General features: G+C 42.4%; 2 protein-coding genes across 6 annotated transcripts in view; one reads left to right on the top strand and one right to left on the bottom strand.

Moving 5' to 3' along the window:
- Positions 1-15,619, top strand: part of Dnah11 (dynein axonemal heavy chain 11) — a 318,597-nt gene that overhangs the window by 266,669 nt on the left and 36,309 nt on the right. For 2 of the 3 annotated variants that reach the window (XR_008218451.1, XM_052739195.1), the window contains exons 66-69: positions 6,085-6,289; positions 8,651-8,815; positions 11,699-11,839; positions 14,028-14,198. Coding sequence is in view for 2 of the 3 variants with exons in the window: in XM_052739195.1 (XP_052595155.1) it covers positions 6,085-6,289; positions 8,651-8,815; positions 11,699-11,839; positions 14,028-14,198 (682 nt within the window). In the remaining variant the exon portion in view is untranslated. Of the gene's footprint in view, positions 1-6,084; positions 6,290-8,650; positions 8,816-11,698; positions 11,840-14,027; positions 14,199-15,190; positions 15,314-15,619 lie in introns of all 3 variants that reach the window. The other variant, XM_052739194.1, reaches the window with a different exon arrangement.
- Cdca7l (cell division cycle associated 7 like) overlaps positions 11,846-15,619 on the bottom strand; it is a 79,445-nt gene continuing 75,671 nt past the window's right edge. For all 3 annotated transcript variants that reach the window (XM_052739200.1, XM_052739196.1, XM_052739197.1), the window contains one exon: positions 11,846-14,277. In XM_052739200.1, coding sequence (XP_052595160.1) covers positions 14,208-14,277 — 70 coding nt within the window. In that variant the 3' untranslated portion in view covers positions 11,846-14,207. The remainder of the gene's footprint in view (positions 14,278-15,619) is intronic.

Raw genomic sequence — 15,619 nt, 5'->3', positions numbered from 1 at the left:
AAAAGGCCCAAAAGGACTGGCATAGCAGAATGGCTGGATTATACAGGGAAGGGAAGGGCGGGGGGGGGGGGGGGAGTCCAGACCCTGGGCTGGAGAAGTTTAGGGAGTGAGGTATGCCATCCAGGAGGGCCCTGTAACAGGTAGAGACTGAGGGATGCTGAAAGAACATGGGAGCCAGCATCCACTCTGATATGTTAAATCTGCACCTTTTGTCTGGGGTTTGATACCTAACGTCAAGTATTTAGATTTCAGGTAGGAAGCATGTTTGTTTAGTAAAGTGTAGTGGTAGTAGGTAGGCAAGTTATCCTCTAAAGATCCATGGCCTCCCTAACCCCAGCTAGCTGGCTAAGTTTTTAGTACCAGCATAATTTCCCTCCTTTCGAGTGTGCCTTAATCAAATTAGATAGCTGTTGGTTATTGCCAAGACATGAGTGCCACTATTATCCCTTAGGGCTGGTCCTTGCTGTGAACACTCCACATTTTAACCCCCCAGTTTCAGAATCTCACCTTAGTGACATTGGTGCTGTCTCTTGAAGGCCACAGGCTCTGGCTTTTAGGAATCTCTGGTAACAGCCACTGTGAGTACAGGCCTGTAAAAGAAGTGCTATGAAAATCAGCCAGTAAACACTGCCCATGTGTTCTCAGTGTGTGCATCCTGATACCACCACCGCTGCGATGGTGACCATCCATACAGAACACATTTGGGCTGGATTTTGAATGAACTTTGAAAGAATTCCAATATTTCCAGTATACCTTGTCTTTGTTCAAACCTGACCTAGGAAAGCTGAATTTTAGTTAATGTGTATTTGCCGATGATTATCATTATTTCAGGGGCATTAATTCTACTACATATCCTTTGCTTTTCCTAGAAGCCAGAGTTCTGTAACTTTCATGTAAATTGTGTGACTTATTTTTTAAAGGTATAAATTAAGTAATTCAGACAGTAAATATATTTACTAGAAATTACAGGTCCTGGACTAGGTTTGAGCACTCGAATTATTCATAAACAACAGAATTTCTAACTGAAGATCAGCAAGCCATGTGCTCTGAGCCACATCTGTTTTTCCTATAGCTTCCTCAGGTTGTTCCCAAGTCAGCTGTATCCTCCATGTCCTCTTATGATCAATGGCTAGACAGGTTGACAGAGACACTGCAGGCAGCCTCAGTGAGCACAAATTAGTCTGCTGTGTAATAAAGTGAAATAGATTTTACACTGGGTGTCTAGAGACCCAGGTCCTAGTAGACCCAGCTCTGCCAGGCAACCATGACCTTGGGCAAATCATAGACTCTTTGGGTCCATAAAAAGAACCTAGAGGGGCTAAGCTTGTTCTAAAATTGCTACTCCACTAGGTGAGCCAGACTGCCCTTGACTCACATGCCCTAGCCAATTAGACCATAGTGTTTGCCCTGGGAAAAATTTCATTTCATTTTAGTTCTGAGCTGTACTAATAAGTCTCTCACCTCCAAACCATCCCGTCTCATCCAAAAAGAAAGGGAGGGGTAGCTAACTCCTTGGGAGAGTATAAAAAATGCCCTCCATGAGCAACTGTACCACAGATTCAGAAGTTCTCCCACATAAGAATCTCACTGTAACACTGTGGAAATCAGGCGGAACAACAGAATATTCTTCAGTGTTCTTGAGGGCAGCAGGGCAGGACTTTGCTTTAAACAAAAATCTGCACTTCCTACTTCTGGGTCACTTCCCACAGTTCCAAGGAGGCATGGTGGCCTTGGGTACTTGGAAGTCAACCTTGGGAAGCAATAGCATGCATCTGTTTGCTTTCCCACCCCTCTGGTTAATGCTGTTGTGTTTTAGAGTCTTCAAATCAGAAGAGAGTGTTAACAGTCTGTTTAATTTTCCCAGGCAGGAGATTAGCCAAAAATTAACCTAGCCGCAATGATAAAACCCACTGTGTCATTATGCAATTTTTGCCTTTCATAGATCATAAACACCCCAATTGAGGGTAATTTACTGTCCCTGGGGAACCTCAAGCTATCAAATGATGCTTCTGAGCAAGGCGTAAAAACCAGTTTATAGGCAGCTCCCTTCCACAGCAGAGCCCCCTACCCTCCATTAAGTATTTTCTTTTTTAATTTATTATTTATTTAGTATGTGTATTTATTAGGTAGTATTTTTTATTATTTAGTGTATGCACCTTAATGTGGAAGCCAGAATTTGATACTAAGTATCGTCTCCAATTGCTTGCCATCTTAATTTTTTGAGATTGAACAAGGGGCTTACTAACTCATCTAGCTGGCTTGCCAGCAAGCCCCAGGATTCCTTCAGTTTCCATCCCTCCGGTGTTGACAGTACAGGCGTGCACCAGCACGGCCATCCTCGTGTGGCTGCTGAGGACCAAACTTGGGGCCTCCTGTTTGTACAGTGAGCACCTTGCGACCTGAACTTTTCCAGCCCTGTCACTCTTCATGGGGAAAACCAGACCCGGCAGAGCAGGTGCACACCCTGGCTCTTAATCGGAGGTGAGATACGGAGCTAACCAGAGTGCGTTACAGAACACTCGCTGTAAAGCAGATACATACTGACTAAATGCTTAACCAGATGAAAACTTCATCGTACCCAAAAGTGACACCTGAGAAGTCCATGCTTAATGTTGGCCTTTCTCCTGAACTGTCCTTGAAAACCTAGAGATGGGTTATCAGTGATACACTCTAGTGATCAGAACCATTGGTTAGTGTTTGGCTTTTAGCAGAAATCATACTACCACACTAACTAAGGAGATCTAGAGAAGAAATGGGCCAGGACTCTGCCAAGGTGTAACCCATGGGCAGAAATGACTTTAAAGGGTTATAAACAACAAGAACATTTAAGAGATGGAGAGATCCACAGAGCTGATACCATCAGATCCTTATACAACAAGCATTGACCACTTTCTGCTCTAGAGTGATTTCTTACTGAGGCCAAACTACTATCTACAGTCACAATGTCTTCATTTTCAATACTAGAACCAGAAGTATTTCGGTTTGACATTTTTTTTAATTGTTGGAGTTATTACATGGACATAATGAGATATATTTGGAATGTGACTCCAGCACCTCATCATGAAATCTATGTATGTACACATACATCCAACACACCCAGGCTGGTGGCGATCTTGCACATGTACTTGGACCATGGCCCGTCAGGGGTCAGGGATGGGATTTGCCTTGTGAGATCCTGTTAGTTCTCAAAAAAGATGTATATCTGAGATTTGCAGCTTGCTCCCAAAAGTAAATTAGCTATGATGATGGTGGTTTGGAGTCTCGTGGACTGTTAGAACATACACAAATGCACACACTACACATAGCAAAGTTAATTTGACTTTCACCACAGTTCTTCATATGGCCATGGTGAGCGCTCCCAAGCTCTCGATTGGTTTATCCTTCCTCTTTCACATGATCGCACCATCTGTGACCTTATTGGCTATTGTGTATTTCCTTGGAGAAAAGGCTGTCAAATTCTGTGCTCATCTTTTAGTGGGGCAGATCATTGATCTTTTTGTGCCTATCATGTGGCAGGGATTTGGTGGGTACTGATAATCTGCTTGTCCTGGACACTGAGCATCAGCAGCATCCTATGCTGTACGGTCCTTTCTGACTTCCTCCCATCTGTCTTCAGGGTGACATTTACATCTCATCTTTGAAGAACAATCTCTTCCTGTGTTTTTCCTATCTTCTGACCGAGCAGATCTTTGTCCTTTACATATACCTGTCACATTGTGGGTATTTGATGCATAGAATAATGACTGACGGTATACTTAAAATATTGTACTCACAATACCTATTATTAGGAAGCAAAATTTGTGAGAGCAGAAATCTAATTTGTCTTGGAAATAACTAGATGCCCTGTGCTTGGAAGGCTCTCTGACAGTCTGGCATAGTAGATGTGCTCAGTTGCTATTTAAAAGAGGATAGCACAAAGAAGACAAAGGAATGACCAGAAAAATTCCATGAGCATGGTATCACCCAGAAACTGTATGCCGGTATGAACATGTGATGTCTGTCCCTTGGCCTATAAAACGAGAGCTCGGGCCACAATGATCATTAGCTGGCTCGGTGTCCTTGCCTGGCTCTCTTGCAGTATTTGGCCTGTGGTCCATCCACTTGTAAATGTTCTCAGGATTCTAACAGGGATATCAATACTTGTCATTCAAAATCAGTCTTTTTATCTTAAACGGGGAGGGACATACTACACAGGTATACGCTGACTCAGTGAGGAATGGGTTGCTGGAAGAAGGGCTCTTTTTCCTCCTGGAAAAGAATGGACAAAGCAAAAACAAACTGAAACCAGACCCAATGAATGACGTCACCTTCCAGCTTCACCAAGGCTGTCTCTAAAGTGGGTGGCTGGCAACCCTGTCTCCTGCGATGTTTAACACTTGCCGTGTGTTTTACTGTAATTGGAAGATCACTTTTCAGTGGAAACAAAATTTGAATTGGGTCACTACTCTAACCAGTCCTTGGGATTCTTCATTCATATTCAGATAATTAAAGCTCAAATGATATACAGAAATTATCATTTTTATCATCTTTACACATTAAAGCAAATTGTCTCAAAATTTCCTCCAAACAGTGGTGAGTGGATGAGAGGCACTTTCAATGCCATTTGCATGTGATAGTTACTCTGAAAGGCACAATGATAAAAGGGCCGACAGCACAAATACTGCCCCATGACAGCGTTTTGAGTACCTCTGCTCATTTTTTTTAATTGTTGGAAACAGGTGCTAAATGTCGCACACTTGTTTCTTTCGAATGTGCTGAATTTCCAAAGTTAATAAACTGAATAAAATACCCTTTCACCTGCAAGTTAGTGAGACGAGCGGTGAATTGTTTTCTCTCACGGGTTATATAGCGTGCTGCCTTTAGATTAATAGCAACACAGGCTTGGCAGGACATTGACCGTTACACCGTTTTTGGCAATCAGGATGTTTCACCCGTCAGTGTTGATCACGTAGGTCTGTAGTCCCAGCTACTTGGGAGGCTGAGGTAGGAAAATCACAAGTTCAAAGGCCAGCCTGGGCAACTTAGTGAAACTTGTTACTAAGGAAAAAGTAAAAAGAGGGTTGGAGACACGAGTCATTGGTAGAGTGCCTGTCTAGTGTGCACGAAGCTCTGAGTTCAATCCCAAGCACCTCAAAAAATAAAAGTTTTACGGACTTAATCATGAAGAATCCAGAATGTTCATTAATACTGAAGAGTCAATGAAAGTGAGAAGATGTTCATTGCTGTAGCTGCACTCCAAACTCCTTATGTGAATTTTCACTCCACATAGCTCAGGCCACCTAAGCAGAACGTTGAGAAGTTGCTGTATCCATGGATTTAATTCCTGACTGACTGACTGTCTCTCACGTGAATTGAAGAACTCTGCATCTGGTTGATCCTCACGGTTGGTTCCTAGAATAAAAGAGAACATAAGTCAGGCAAAAGCTGTAGAAAACAATCAACTAAATATATATTTCAATAGCTTAGTTTTAGAAATATAAGTAACTATTAATATATTGTTACTATATTTAATATGTTAATAGCATGTTACTTTTAAAATAAAGTGACTAATGTATTTAATGATATAGTATGTATAAGTCTATTTTAATATTTTGGCAAATAAAATATTCCACTCATTGCATAGTAATATAGTTCAGTATGGGCACAGAATGTGTGTGTGTGTGTGTGTGTGTATACATATATATACACATGCGTGTTTTATTTTATCCTTTCAAGAACAGTGTTTTCCTATGAGTTCACATGGAAATGCTTTGAAAATAATAACACTCTATAAGAAAAATAATAACAATGTCTGGTATAAATTTAATCCCAGAAGGTACAATGAAAGCCACCATTTGCTGATTGTCAGAGCAACATTGTAAGATGAGTGGTCACACTGTCACCGGTTCACACATGAAGAGATAGACAGAGGCCTAGTGGCATCCCCTATTCATCCTGTGTCTTGGGAAAACTGGGACTGCCTGGGAATCCCTAGACCCAGCCTTCTGGCTCAGGAGTGTTACCAGAATCAAGGAATGGAACGGCACCTTCCCACTCTCGCGGTCTCCAGGGTTCTCCTGAGGTTCTGTGTTGTGGCCCCTGTAGGTACATCAAGATTGGTGACAAAGAATGCGAATTTAACAAGAACTTTCGTCTCATCCTACACACAAAACTGGCAAACCCACACTACAAACCAGAACTACAGGCCCAGACGACCCTCCTCAATTTCACAGTCACAGAAGATGGTCTCGAAGCCCAGCTGCTGGCAGAGGTGGTCAGTGTCGAAAGGCCAGATTTGGAGAAACTAAAGGTAAATATTACTGCATCACCCCCAGAACTGACTCATCACTCCCTCTGCACAAACGACCATGCCAGATGCTGGCATGTGAAGTGGGATCTGTGACTGAGGCAAGTATAGACACATGTGAAAAGCTAGTATGAAATTCCTCCTTAGAAATGCCAGGTAATTAGAGCTGGGCCACATGTGGAGACGGACTAGCTCCCAGGCTTGGAGCCTGTCAAAGTTAGCTTCAGCTGTCATCTTACACAAACCCTGAGGCTTTTCCTTGATTGCTCACTGACATAAGAGGGTTAGCCCACTGGGCCAGCCCAGAAAGACTCTATTGGAAAAAACTGGTGTTTTCCCTTTGCCAGTGGTCAGAGGGGGGACCCCATATCCACTTCCCTCTCTCAGTGCTAGGATCCTGGCTGGCTTGATCCTGTTCAGGCCTTGTGCATGCTGCCATACTCTCTGTGAGTTCATATGGACATCAGTCCTGTTGTGTCTGGAAGACACTTTCCCTGGAGTCATCCACCATCTCTAGTTCTTACGATCTCTCTGCTTCCTCTTCCACATAGTTCCTTGAGTGCTTTGATGAAGACATTCCATTTGAGACAATGCTCCAAAGGCTCTCACTCTCTGCACACGGTTTGGGGGCCTGTGTTTGTTTCTGTCCACTACAAGAAGCAGTCTCTCTGGTGATGGCTGAACAAGGCACTACCTGACTAATCTCTGAGGTTTTTGTTTGTCACCCTAAGTTTTTCATTTCCAATTTCATTTCAGTTTGGATTTTGTTTATTGATTCTATTTCTTTGTTAAATTCTACTTTCATGCCTTGAATGTTTTCATTATTTCATTCAACTGTTTGCGTTTTCAGACTTCATTAAGGCAATTATCCAAATCCCTGTTAAGGTCCCTAAACATATTCATAATTCCTGTTTTGAAGTCTTTATCTTATGCTTGAGCTATATTGAATTTCTCAGGGTTTACTGTAATGAAGTTACTAGATTCTGGTGGAAGCATATTGTTTTGGCTGTGGTTTTATGCTGGGACCCAGGCATTTTGAATAATGATGTTTGAGGTGTTTCTTGGTATTGATGTCTGATCTTGCCTCTGTTGGGTGTGTGTTCTGTTCTTTGGTTGATGTTGTCCTTTCTGGATCCTAGGTGAGTGTTGTGGCTATGAGTGTCCCCTGGTTGGGAGTGCTTCTGAGTCCCAGCCCAGTATGGTCACTGGTGTTCCTGGCAGAAAGGATTTTGGTAGACTGGCAGCTGACACAAAGCCATCCCCGAGTCTTAATCTGAGATTTGCATAGTCTTTTCACACCAGACCCTTTGCCTGTTAGTGTGCCTCTCTTTCTCTGGGTAGACAATCTGGTCTGTAGGGTGACTTTGGACTGTTTGTTTCCGAGCCATAGGCTCCAGTTTCCTCCAGTATTCCTTTTTTTTTCTGTTATTTCATATTTTTCCCCAAAACAAACACACACACCCCTCCTTTCTTGAGTAAAACCTGCATCTTGTAGCTTTCTCACCTGTGATCCATTTGCTGGATCTGGTTGATCCGGTTCTGAAGGATACGCATTCGATAATGTCGTGATTACATATCAGGGTGGTATTAGTAGGCCTATGCCACTGGTCTTTGACCATGAAAGGACTTCCTTTGCCTTTTCAAACCCTTTCTATATGAGACTGGAAGTCTTAAAGTGGTCGTGTTTTCTCATTGCCCTTTTCCTAGGTTAATTTAGCTCTGGTAAAGTTCCCCTGGAGATTTTGACAAGGAGAAGGATCTGGGCATAGGACCTATCTAAATGATTATAGTTCCCTTGCGTTTACTTTTGTCCAAGGAAACAGTGGCTGATTCTTTAGTCTTTCCTGTGAGAACATGGCCTGACCCCCAGTGGGAAAGCGTCAACGCAGAAGGCGGTCTGTGCCTGGGTGCACATGAGGTTTTTGAGTCTCCTGCAATGGCCAGTCACAGCTTAAGCATTCTGACAGTGATTCTCTGTACTTGCCTGTATTTTGTTCTGGAGATGATTGGCCCAGGACCTCTGTTCTTGGTGAAAGATGGTTGCATAACCTAATTGTAAGGTCTTCCTCACAATGGGTCTTCCAAGCTGTTTAAATATAAGCCAGAAATTTGTATTGTTTTCTTACACAGACTCTTCCTAGAGGTTCTTGATGTTAAATAAACATCCACCTGCTAAACCTTGGATTCTAATCAAATGTTACCATACCTTCTGAATTTTTTAAAGACTTTTTCACAGTTGTGGTAGGTATGGTTTTACCATTGTGTTTCTTATCACGCTTGTACTGACTTCTGTGACCCTGTGATTATGAGACCTGTCCTGAACAAAGCAGACACTTAATCACCACTCCTAACATTTCCTCTTAGCTGGTACTGACCAAGCACCAAAATGACTTTAAGATAGAGCTGACACAGCTTGAGAACGACCTTCTCCTGCGCCTCTCTGCTGCAGAGGGGAGCTTCCTGGACGACACTGACCTGGTAGAGCGCCTGGAGACCACCAAGGCCACCGCAGCTGAGATAGAGCACAAGGTAAGGGCAGTAGAGAACACCTGGTGGGTTCATTGCTCTTCTGGAATAAAATGGATCACAGAAGTCAACACAAAAACACAGCTCTCGACTCAAAGGCAGTAAGGGATAGTTTATTCTGGAGCCAAATATGAGTGACTATGGCCTAGGAACACAGATTCAGGTTATGCCAAATACTATATAACCAGTGTGGTAACAGATTCATGATGTTTTTATAATAGCATAGAAAGAGAAAATTATAAATCAACACACTTATAGTATCTTGGTAGAAGCATTATATAGATGGGTTATAACAAAACAGGGATATCTCTACTATAGGCCTCATGGTATCTAGTGACATTCCTGGTCTGGGAGCTGGTAGATGCTAGTGGCTTACTAAGAATCATTTTAAAGGTTTTTGATAGCCACAAGGATATTAGGTCAGACAAGGTGTATGAGCCATGAATGGCTTTCAAGGGACTAAAAATAACAAAAAATAAATTGGTTCTGGTCTGCAACATTTTAATTCTCCCTAATCAGGAAGTTCCATCTTTGGGCCTTGTAGAATCTTAACATGGTTCTGACTCCTGCCGCCACCACCCTCTGGAAATTTCAGTTAATACAGTTTAATCAGGTTTGGTAATTACTCTGAGAAGGCAGGTTTGTTATATAATCTAGGCCATTTAACAAGCAGCCCTCAACACTTAGGCTATCCGTATCGGATAAGGAATAAAAATGTTTCAATTTGTACTTGAAGTTCCACACAGATCCGATCATGCAAACGATTTCTCCTGTGTGACCAGTGTTGGAGCCTCCTGGTTTATATGGTAGAAACTAGAGAACATGTAAAGTTCAGCTTCCGCAAATAATAATCCCAGGGTGTTGCCTTTTTAGACAAATCTTTGGAGCTAAACTCCTGTTTACGGCCTGTGGTGGTAGGAAACAGAGCAGGGAATGGTCCCCTGTGGGTCTCAATGCATCATTTACCCTGGGAAAATGACATTTTCCAAAAGCCAATAAAACATTTCTCTTGCCGGGCGGTGGCGGCGCACGCCTTTAATCCCAGCACTCGGGAGGCAGAGCCAGGCGGATCTCTGTGAGTTCGAGGCCAGCCTGGTCTCCAAAGCGAGTTCCAGGAAAGGTGCAAAGCTACACAGAGAAACCCTGTCTCGAAAAACAAAAAAAAAAAAAAAAAAAAAAACAACAACAAAAAAAAAAACATTTCTCTTGAACAGCTTCCTGGTAGCGGAGCAGCTCAGATCACAATGGGCCATGTGTGTTGTGTGCACTTTGGACTTTCACAAGTAGCCACTAACTGTTGACACTGAATAGTCTGGAAAGATTTAGACTGTTATTTGCTTTGTGGAGTATCCTCATTACAACATCATCCACTAATTACCCAGCCAAAGCTGTGTTGCCATACATCCAGTGTATGTGCCTTAAATTAAGCAAAGAAATAGAATCCCAAATTACTCCATCCTTTTAGTAAGTGGTTTCTAGGTGGCTCCTAAGATAGTAAAGATTAGGGCAATTAAGTAAATTAAGTCTTAGCTTTGAGGTTAACTTCTAATTGTTTCTTGAAATGTTGCTTCCTGTCTTCTTAGTATATCACCATGAAGCCTCTTCCCTCTCTGCCATGTATTTCATTTCCTTTCATTCGCAGACGTTATGAGTCAAGACCATGGGAGTGTTTAGAGGGAAACATTGGTATCACTTAAAGCTGCAGGGCCAGCATGTATTCTTAGAGAGAAAGGAGATAAGCTCTTGTTTGTTTTCAGAAATGAGTGTTTTTTGACCCTTCAATAAAAATGAATATATTTAGTTGATACATACATATGTGTGTGTGCATGTGTGTGTGAGTGTGTTAATTATACATATGTGTGTGTGTGTGTGTGTGTGTGTGTGTGTGTGTGTGTGTGTGTGTATGTGTGTATTTATGTCTCGGAAAAAGTGCCCATAGGGTTAACAAGTAAGAACAAATGATAACGCTGGGCATGTGGATATCTGGTGCTGTTGGAATTCAATGGCTGAGAGAACCCTCATATAGAGGAATATTTAGGAAATGTGGCTATTGCATGTGCTATTGACCTTGGCTGCATTTGTAGACCTTTTACCTAATAAAATCATTGGCACTGAGTTGACCCAGCAGACTTTTAAGAGGCATCCCTGGGAGGTGATAGAGCTGGGTTATTAAGACCTGAATGAGAGAGGGGAGGCAGAAAGATGACATGCAGCAGCAGCAGATACTGCAGACATGAAACCATGAAGTGATTTAAATCTGTATGCGAGGAGCCACTGGAGCCACATCCCCTCTCGCCTGAATGCAGTTCATGAAGGAAAGTTATCTAAAAATAGGGATTTAAGAATTTCTTTTAAAGTAATTATTATTTTTTGGATACGTGTGTGTGGGGGGGGATATACACACATGAATTGGGTTCCCATGTAACATAGTGTATGGAGGTCAGAAGATAACCCTCCAAAGTTGGTTTTCTACCCCCACATGAAATCCCAGCTCTAACAGAGGCCCCTAGACTCCTGCGGCTGGCGAGCACTTTTACAGGCAGTCATCTCACTGGATTTGGTCATTTCATCAAAACTGAAGTCCATCGGTATCAGGCATGTTGTGGGTTTCACTAGTAACCCTTCCTCTGCTTCTTTGTTCTTCTGAGTAGGGGTCTCACTCTACCGCAGGCTGTTCTTGAACACTATGGTACTGCAGACCAGACTCACACTCACAGCAGTGCTCCTGGCTCAGCTTCACAAGTCCTGGGATTACAAACATGATCACAACATCAGGGTCAACCAGTAACAGTTGCTCATTTCAGATATTCCTAAGAGTCCTTCCTCTGCTGGAATTTGTTTGGAAAACATGAAGAGAAGTGACTGCTGTCATTGATCCCACCGCAGGTGATACAAGCCAGAGAAAATGAAAGGAAAATCAACGAGACCCGAGAGTGCTACAGGCCAGTGGCAGCAAGGGCTTCTCTTCTGTACTTTGTTATTAACGACCTCAGGAAGATCAATCCCATCTATCAGTTCTCTTTGAAGGTAATGCTGAACAGGTGAAGGAAAATACGCAGCCTGAGAAGGTCTGTCCTCCTTTTTCTGGAGATTAGGGATTTATTGCTAAGCAGTTCTGGTAGATAGGAAGAAAGAGTGGGGCAGGCCATGTTACTACTGTAAGCCACTATTACACATAGCAGATATCATAAAACATTCCAAGGAAAGTATTCGCCTCATCAAAAAAGGTAACATTTTTAGATTTCAAACCAATTGCCCCAAATTCACATTTTGTGATTATAAGAGCCAGAATCTCAGCTTGTGCTTGTTTTTACTCCGAAGGCCAGGTTCTGTGTGTCCTGTCAGTCTGTCTTTGGGAGGGGTCCTTTTTTTCTTGCTGTCAGTTTTGAAACAAATACTTAATCAGATCAATTGTCATGCAAGAGGCTTATCCTTGAGTGCAGAGGTTGTTTTTTGTTTGTTTTGTTCTGTTTTAGTAAAAACATTAGAGGCAGGCACATGGGACATTAAAAAAGAAAATAACCTGGTGGGGAGGTTACCAGGGAGCAGAGTGCGAGGGAGAGGAGGGAAGGAGGAGCTACTGAAGTACACTTTGTTCAAACACCTTAAGATAACAACCACATCCGCCATCATGAAGTTGCCTAAGTAAGAAAAGCCACCATACAGCCATGTGCAATCATCGGGTAGCTTTACCTGAGTGGATTTTATGTTACAAAAAAATTCTGGTTTGTATTTTTATTTCTCCATAAGGAGCAAGTATTGTTTATACCATCGAAATAACATGTCAGTCATTGCTGTGGCCCCCACTGTAGATCCTGCTCGTCTCAGTTCTTCAGTAATTGACTCTGCAGGTCAAGGCACCATGTCTGACAGCCTGAGTCCGACCCCCTGCCCCACACAGTAGAGGGAGAAAGAAGTCCACAAGTAGTCCTCTGACCTCCACTGCAGGTGGACATACACATGTCTTCAGTGAACACATAGGCTTATAAAAAAATACATGGAGTAATAAATAGGAGAAAGTTACTTTTCGAGGGGTACCGGCAAAGCCATCCAGAGGAAGTGGCATTTGAGCCAGTGCTTGAAGGAAAGGGAGAATTTGGCTACCTAACAAGTGTTGGGTAAACAGGGCAGTGTGAGGCACGAAGGGCTGGGAATCCCAGGGTGTGAAGTACCTCTGGCCAGAGGCTAACAGTGAGGGAAAAGCTACAGGAGACAGACCCCAAGAGGACGGCACCTTGGACTGCATCTTGTAGAGCTTCTCAGGCTGTTGAGGAATCTGGATAACATTCTCTGCCACGAGAAGCCATGGGACGGCCTCAGCAGATGTCTGGTGGGATGGTGAAAGACTCAGAAGGGAGCAGACACTGGGTATGATTTGAATCTGCTACCTTAGGCCCTTGGAGATGGGGTGTCAGTGAGTTGAGTGTAACTAGCACGCCTCCTGCTAAGATGTGACTGTCATGCAAAAGCCTTGGTAATCATAGTGTGGCTGGATTTTACAACAGCAACAGCGTATGAGGAGAATGAGAAAACTAACCCAGCAAGCCTAGGTTAACAAATGCCCATCCATTTGCAAGATGAAAATGTTTTGAAGTTGGTGACATACCTTAATACTACTATACATTTGAAATAGTTACTGCAGTAATATTTTACAGGTATTTTAACCATAATTTGAAAGTAATAAAATTGAAGATTATGTATGGAAGGAGAGAGGATGGTTTGGTTCAGTAGCTAAGAATGAAATGCAAATAGATTTTGTAGACTCATTTTAATAACAATCATGAACCAGGCATAGTGACAGACACCTATAATCACAGCACTTGAGAGGCAAAGGCCATAGGGTTGATGTAAGTTCAAAGCCACCTTTGTTTACAAATTAAGTTTCAGGCCATCCAGGGTAAATAACAGAAGATCCTGTCCTGTCGAATGGGCATGCGTGCACACACACACACACACACACACACACACACACACACACACACACACAGGTGCACGCACACACACATACAGACGCTGATCATGACAGCAAATCTTGAAAGAGCACTTTCTGTATGGTACAAATTCAGACTATTTTAGCAGCTCATAATAGCCTCATAGAAGTCCAACTTTGTCCTCTCTCCCCATAGATAAAGAATAAACTGTGCCCTGTGTATCTGAGGCTAGCCAGACATGCAAGCATCATTTTACCCTCTAATAGTTGCATTAACCCTTCCAGGCTTTCAACACACTGTTCCACAGAGCCATTGAGCAGGCTGACAAGGTGGAGGATACTCAGGACCGCATCTGCGTCCTCACAGAGAGCATCACCCACGCCACCTTCCTCTATGCCAGTCAAGCACTGTTTGAGAAGGACAAGCTCACATTTCTGTCCCAGATGACTTTTCAGGTGAGGACATCAGTCCCTTGAAGCTTCCCAGGAACCCTGGGTCGACACCTTGGTTTGTGGTTTGTTAAGCATTTTCTTCCTGCCAAAGAGAAACAAACTTTTGATGACAATGAACTTGAACATGTAATGGCTTTTGCCTTGGTGCTTTGGTTTAGGTAACTGACAACTGTTACCCTAAGAAACATCAGTGAGATGCTCTTTCATAGTCTCGGGTTCTATGCACGAGCTTTCTAGCTCCTACCAAAAATGTTCTTTGAGGTCAGGGTTATGAGTCCAGATCTGAGTTTCTCACAATCCTTTTAAAGACCTCACATGGGCTCATCTATGTTGTTGCTCACGACAGAAGTTGTACTCTAAGCTACATAGTGTCCCATTGTATAAAATTAATGTTTTTCTAAACAAGTAAATTTTAAAAATGATTACTACATGCCACAACAAATTAATTAGCTTAATTTAGCCATCCCACAATGTAACCATGTATCAAAACATCACATTCCACACATATCTATAATACATCAATTAAAAATACAATTTAAAAATTTTTTGCTTCAAGGAATAAGTAAAAAAGCTCCATCCAAGACTCATGCTCCAATTCTCGGTGAGTCCTGCTTGTCATTTCCTCCTTTTTCACGTAAACTTCTACAGAAGACTTTGCTTAAATAAAGGGGTCAATGATAAGGAAGGAAAATGACTCCAGGCTCTGATGAAATAAGCATGCTATTAGGAGCTAGTCCAGTGGGGCAGGACGAAAGCACATTTCTTATATGTTGTTTATTGCTGTAGGGTTGGAACTGGAAAAAATGAACCCTCACAAGTATTTTCTCTTTATTGCTGGTTTGAGATCATATGCATAATCTAAGAGTCTTTATTCCAAATACAGAATAGACCCTGCTAGGGTTCTCATTAGTCATGCCTGTCTAATGGTGGCAGCTCCCTGTGTTGTGAATTTGATGGAAACCAATTCATCTTTTGCACATGTGTACTCTCTCAAGATTTTGTTGAGAAGGAACGAGATTGACCCCCTGGAGCTGGACTTCCTGCTTCGGTTTACAGTTGAGCATACTCACTCAAGTCCTGTTGATTTTCTGACCACCCAGTCCTGGAGTGCTGTCAAGGTACATGAGGAACTCGCTTTCTCGGCTCTTAAATCTTTTTTTTTTTTTTTCAAACAATAGATTTCTTAAATGTAGAAAAACAATTCATAAAAAAAGATGATATAGAGAGGCTTGGAGAGATGGCTCAGCGGTTAAGAGGGCTGCTGCTTTTCCAGAGGGCCTGGGGTTCAATTCCCAGCCCCCACATGGCAGTTCACAACTGTCTGTAACTCCAGTTCCAGGGAATCTGACACCTTCACACCAATGCACATAAAATAAATGAATTAAGAAAAGATGATATAGATATCCCTTACATTTTAGAAACAC

The sequence above is a fragment of the Peromyscus californicus genome, unplaced genomic scaffold (genome assembly GCF_007827085.1).
Source record: "Peromyscus californicus insignis strain IS unplaced genomic scaffold, ASM782708v3 Scaffold_15__1_contigs__length_86483966, whole genome shotgun sequence".
Taxonomy (NCBI): Eukaryota; Metazoa; Chordata; class Mammalia; order Rodentia; family Cricetidae; genus Peromyscus; species Peromyscus californicus.
This window is presented reverse-complemented; position numbering and strand designations above follow the sequence as displayed.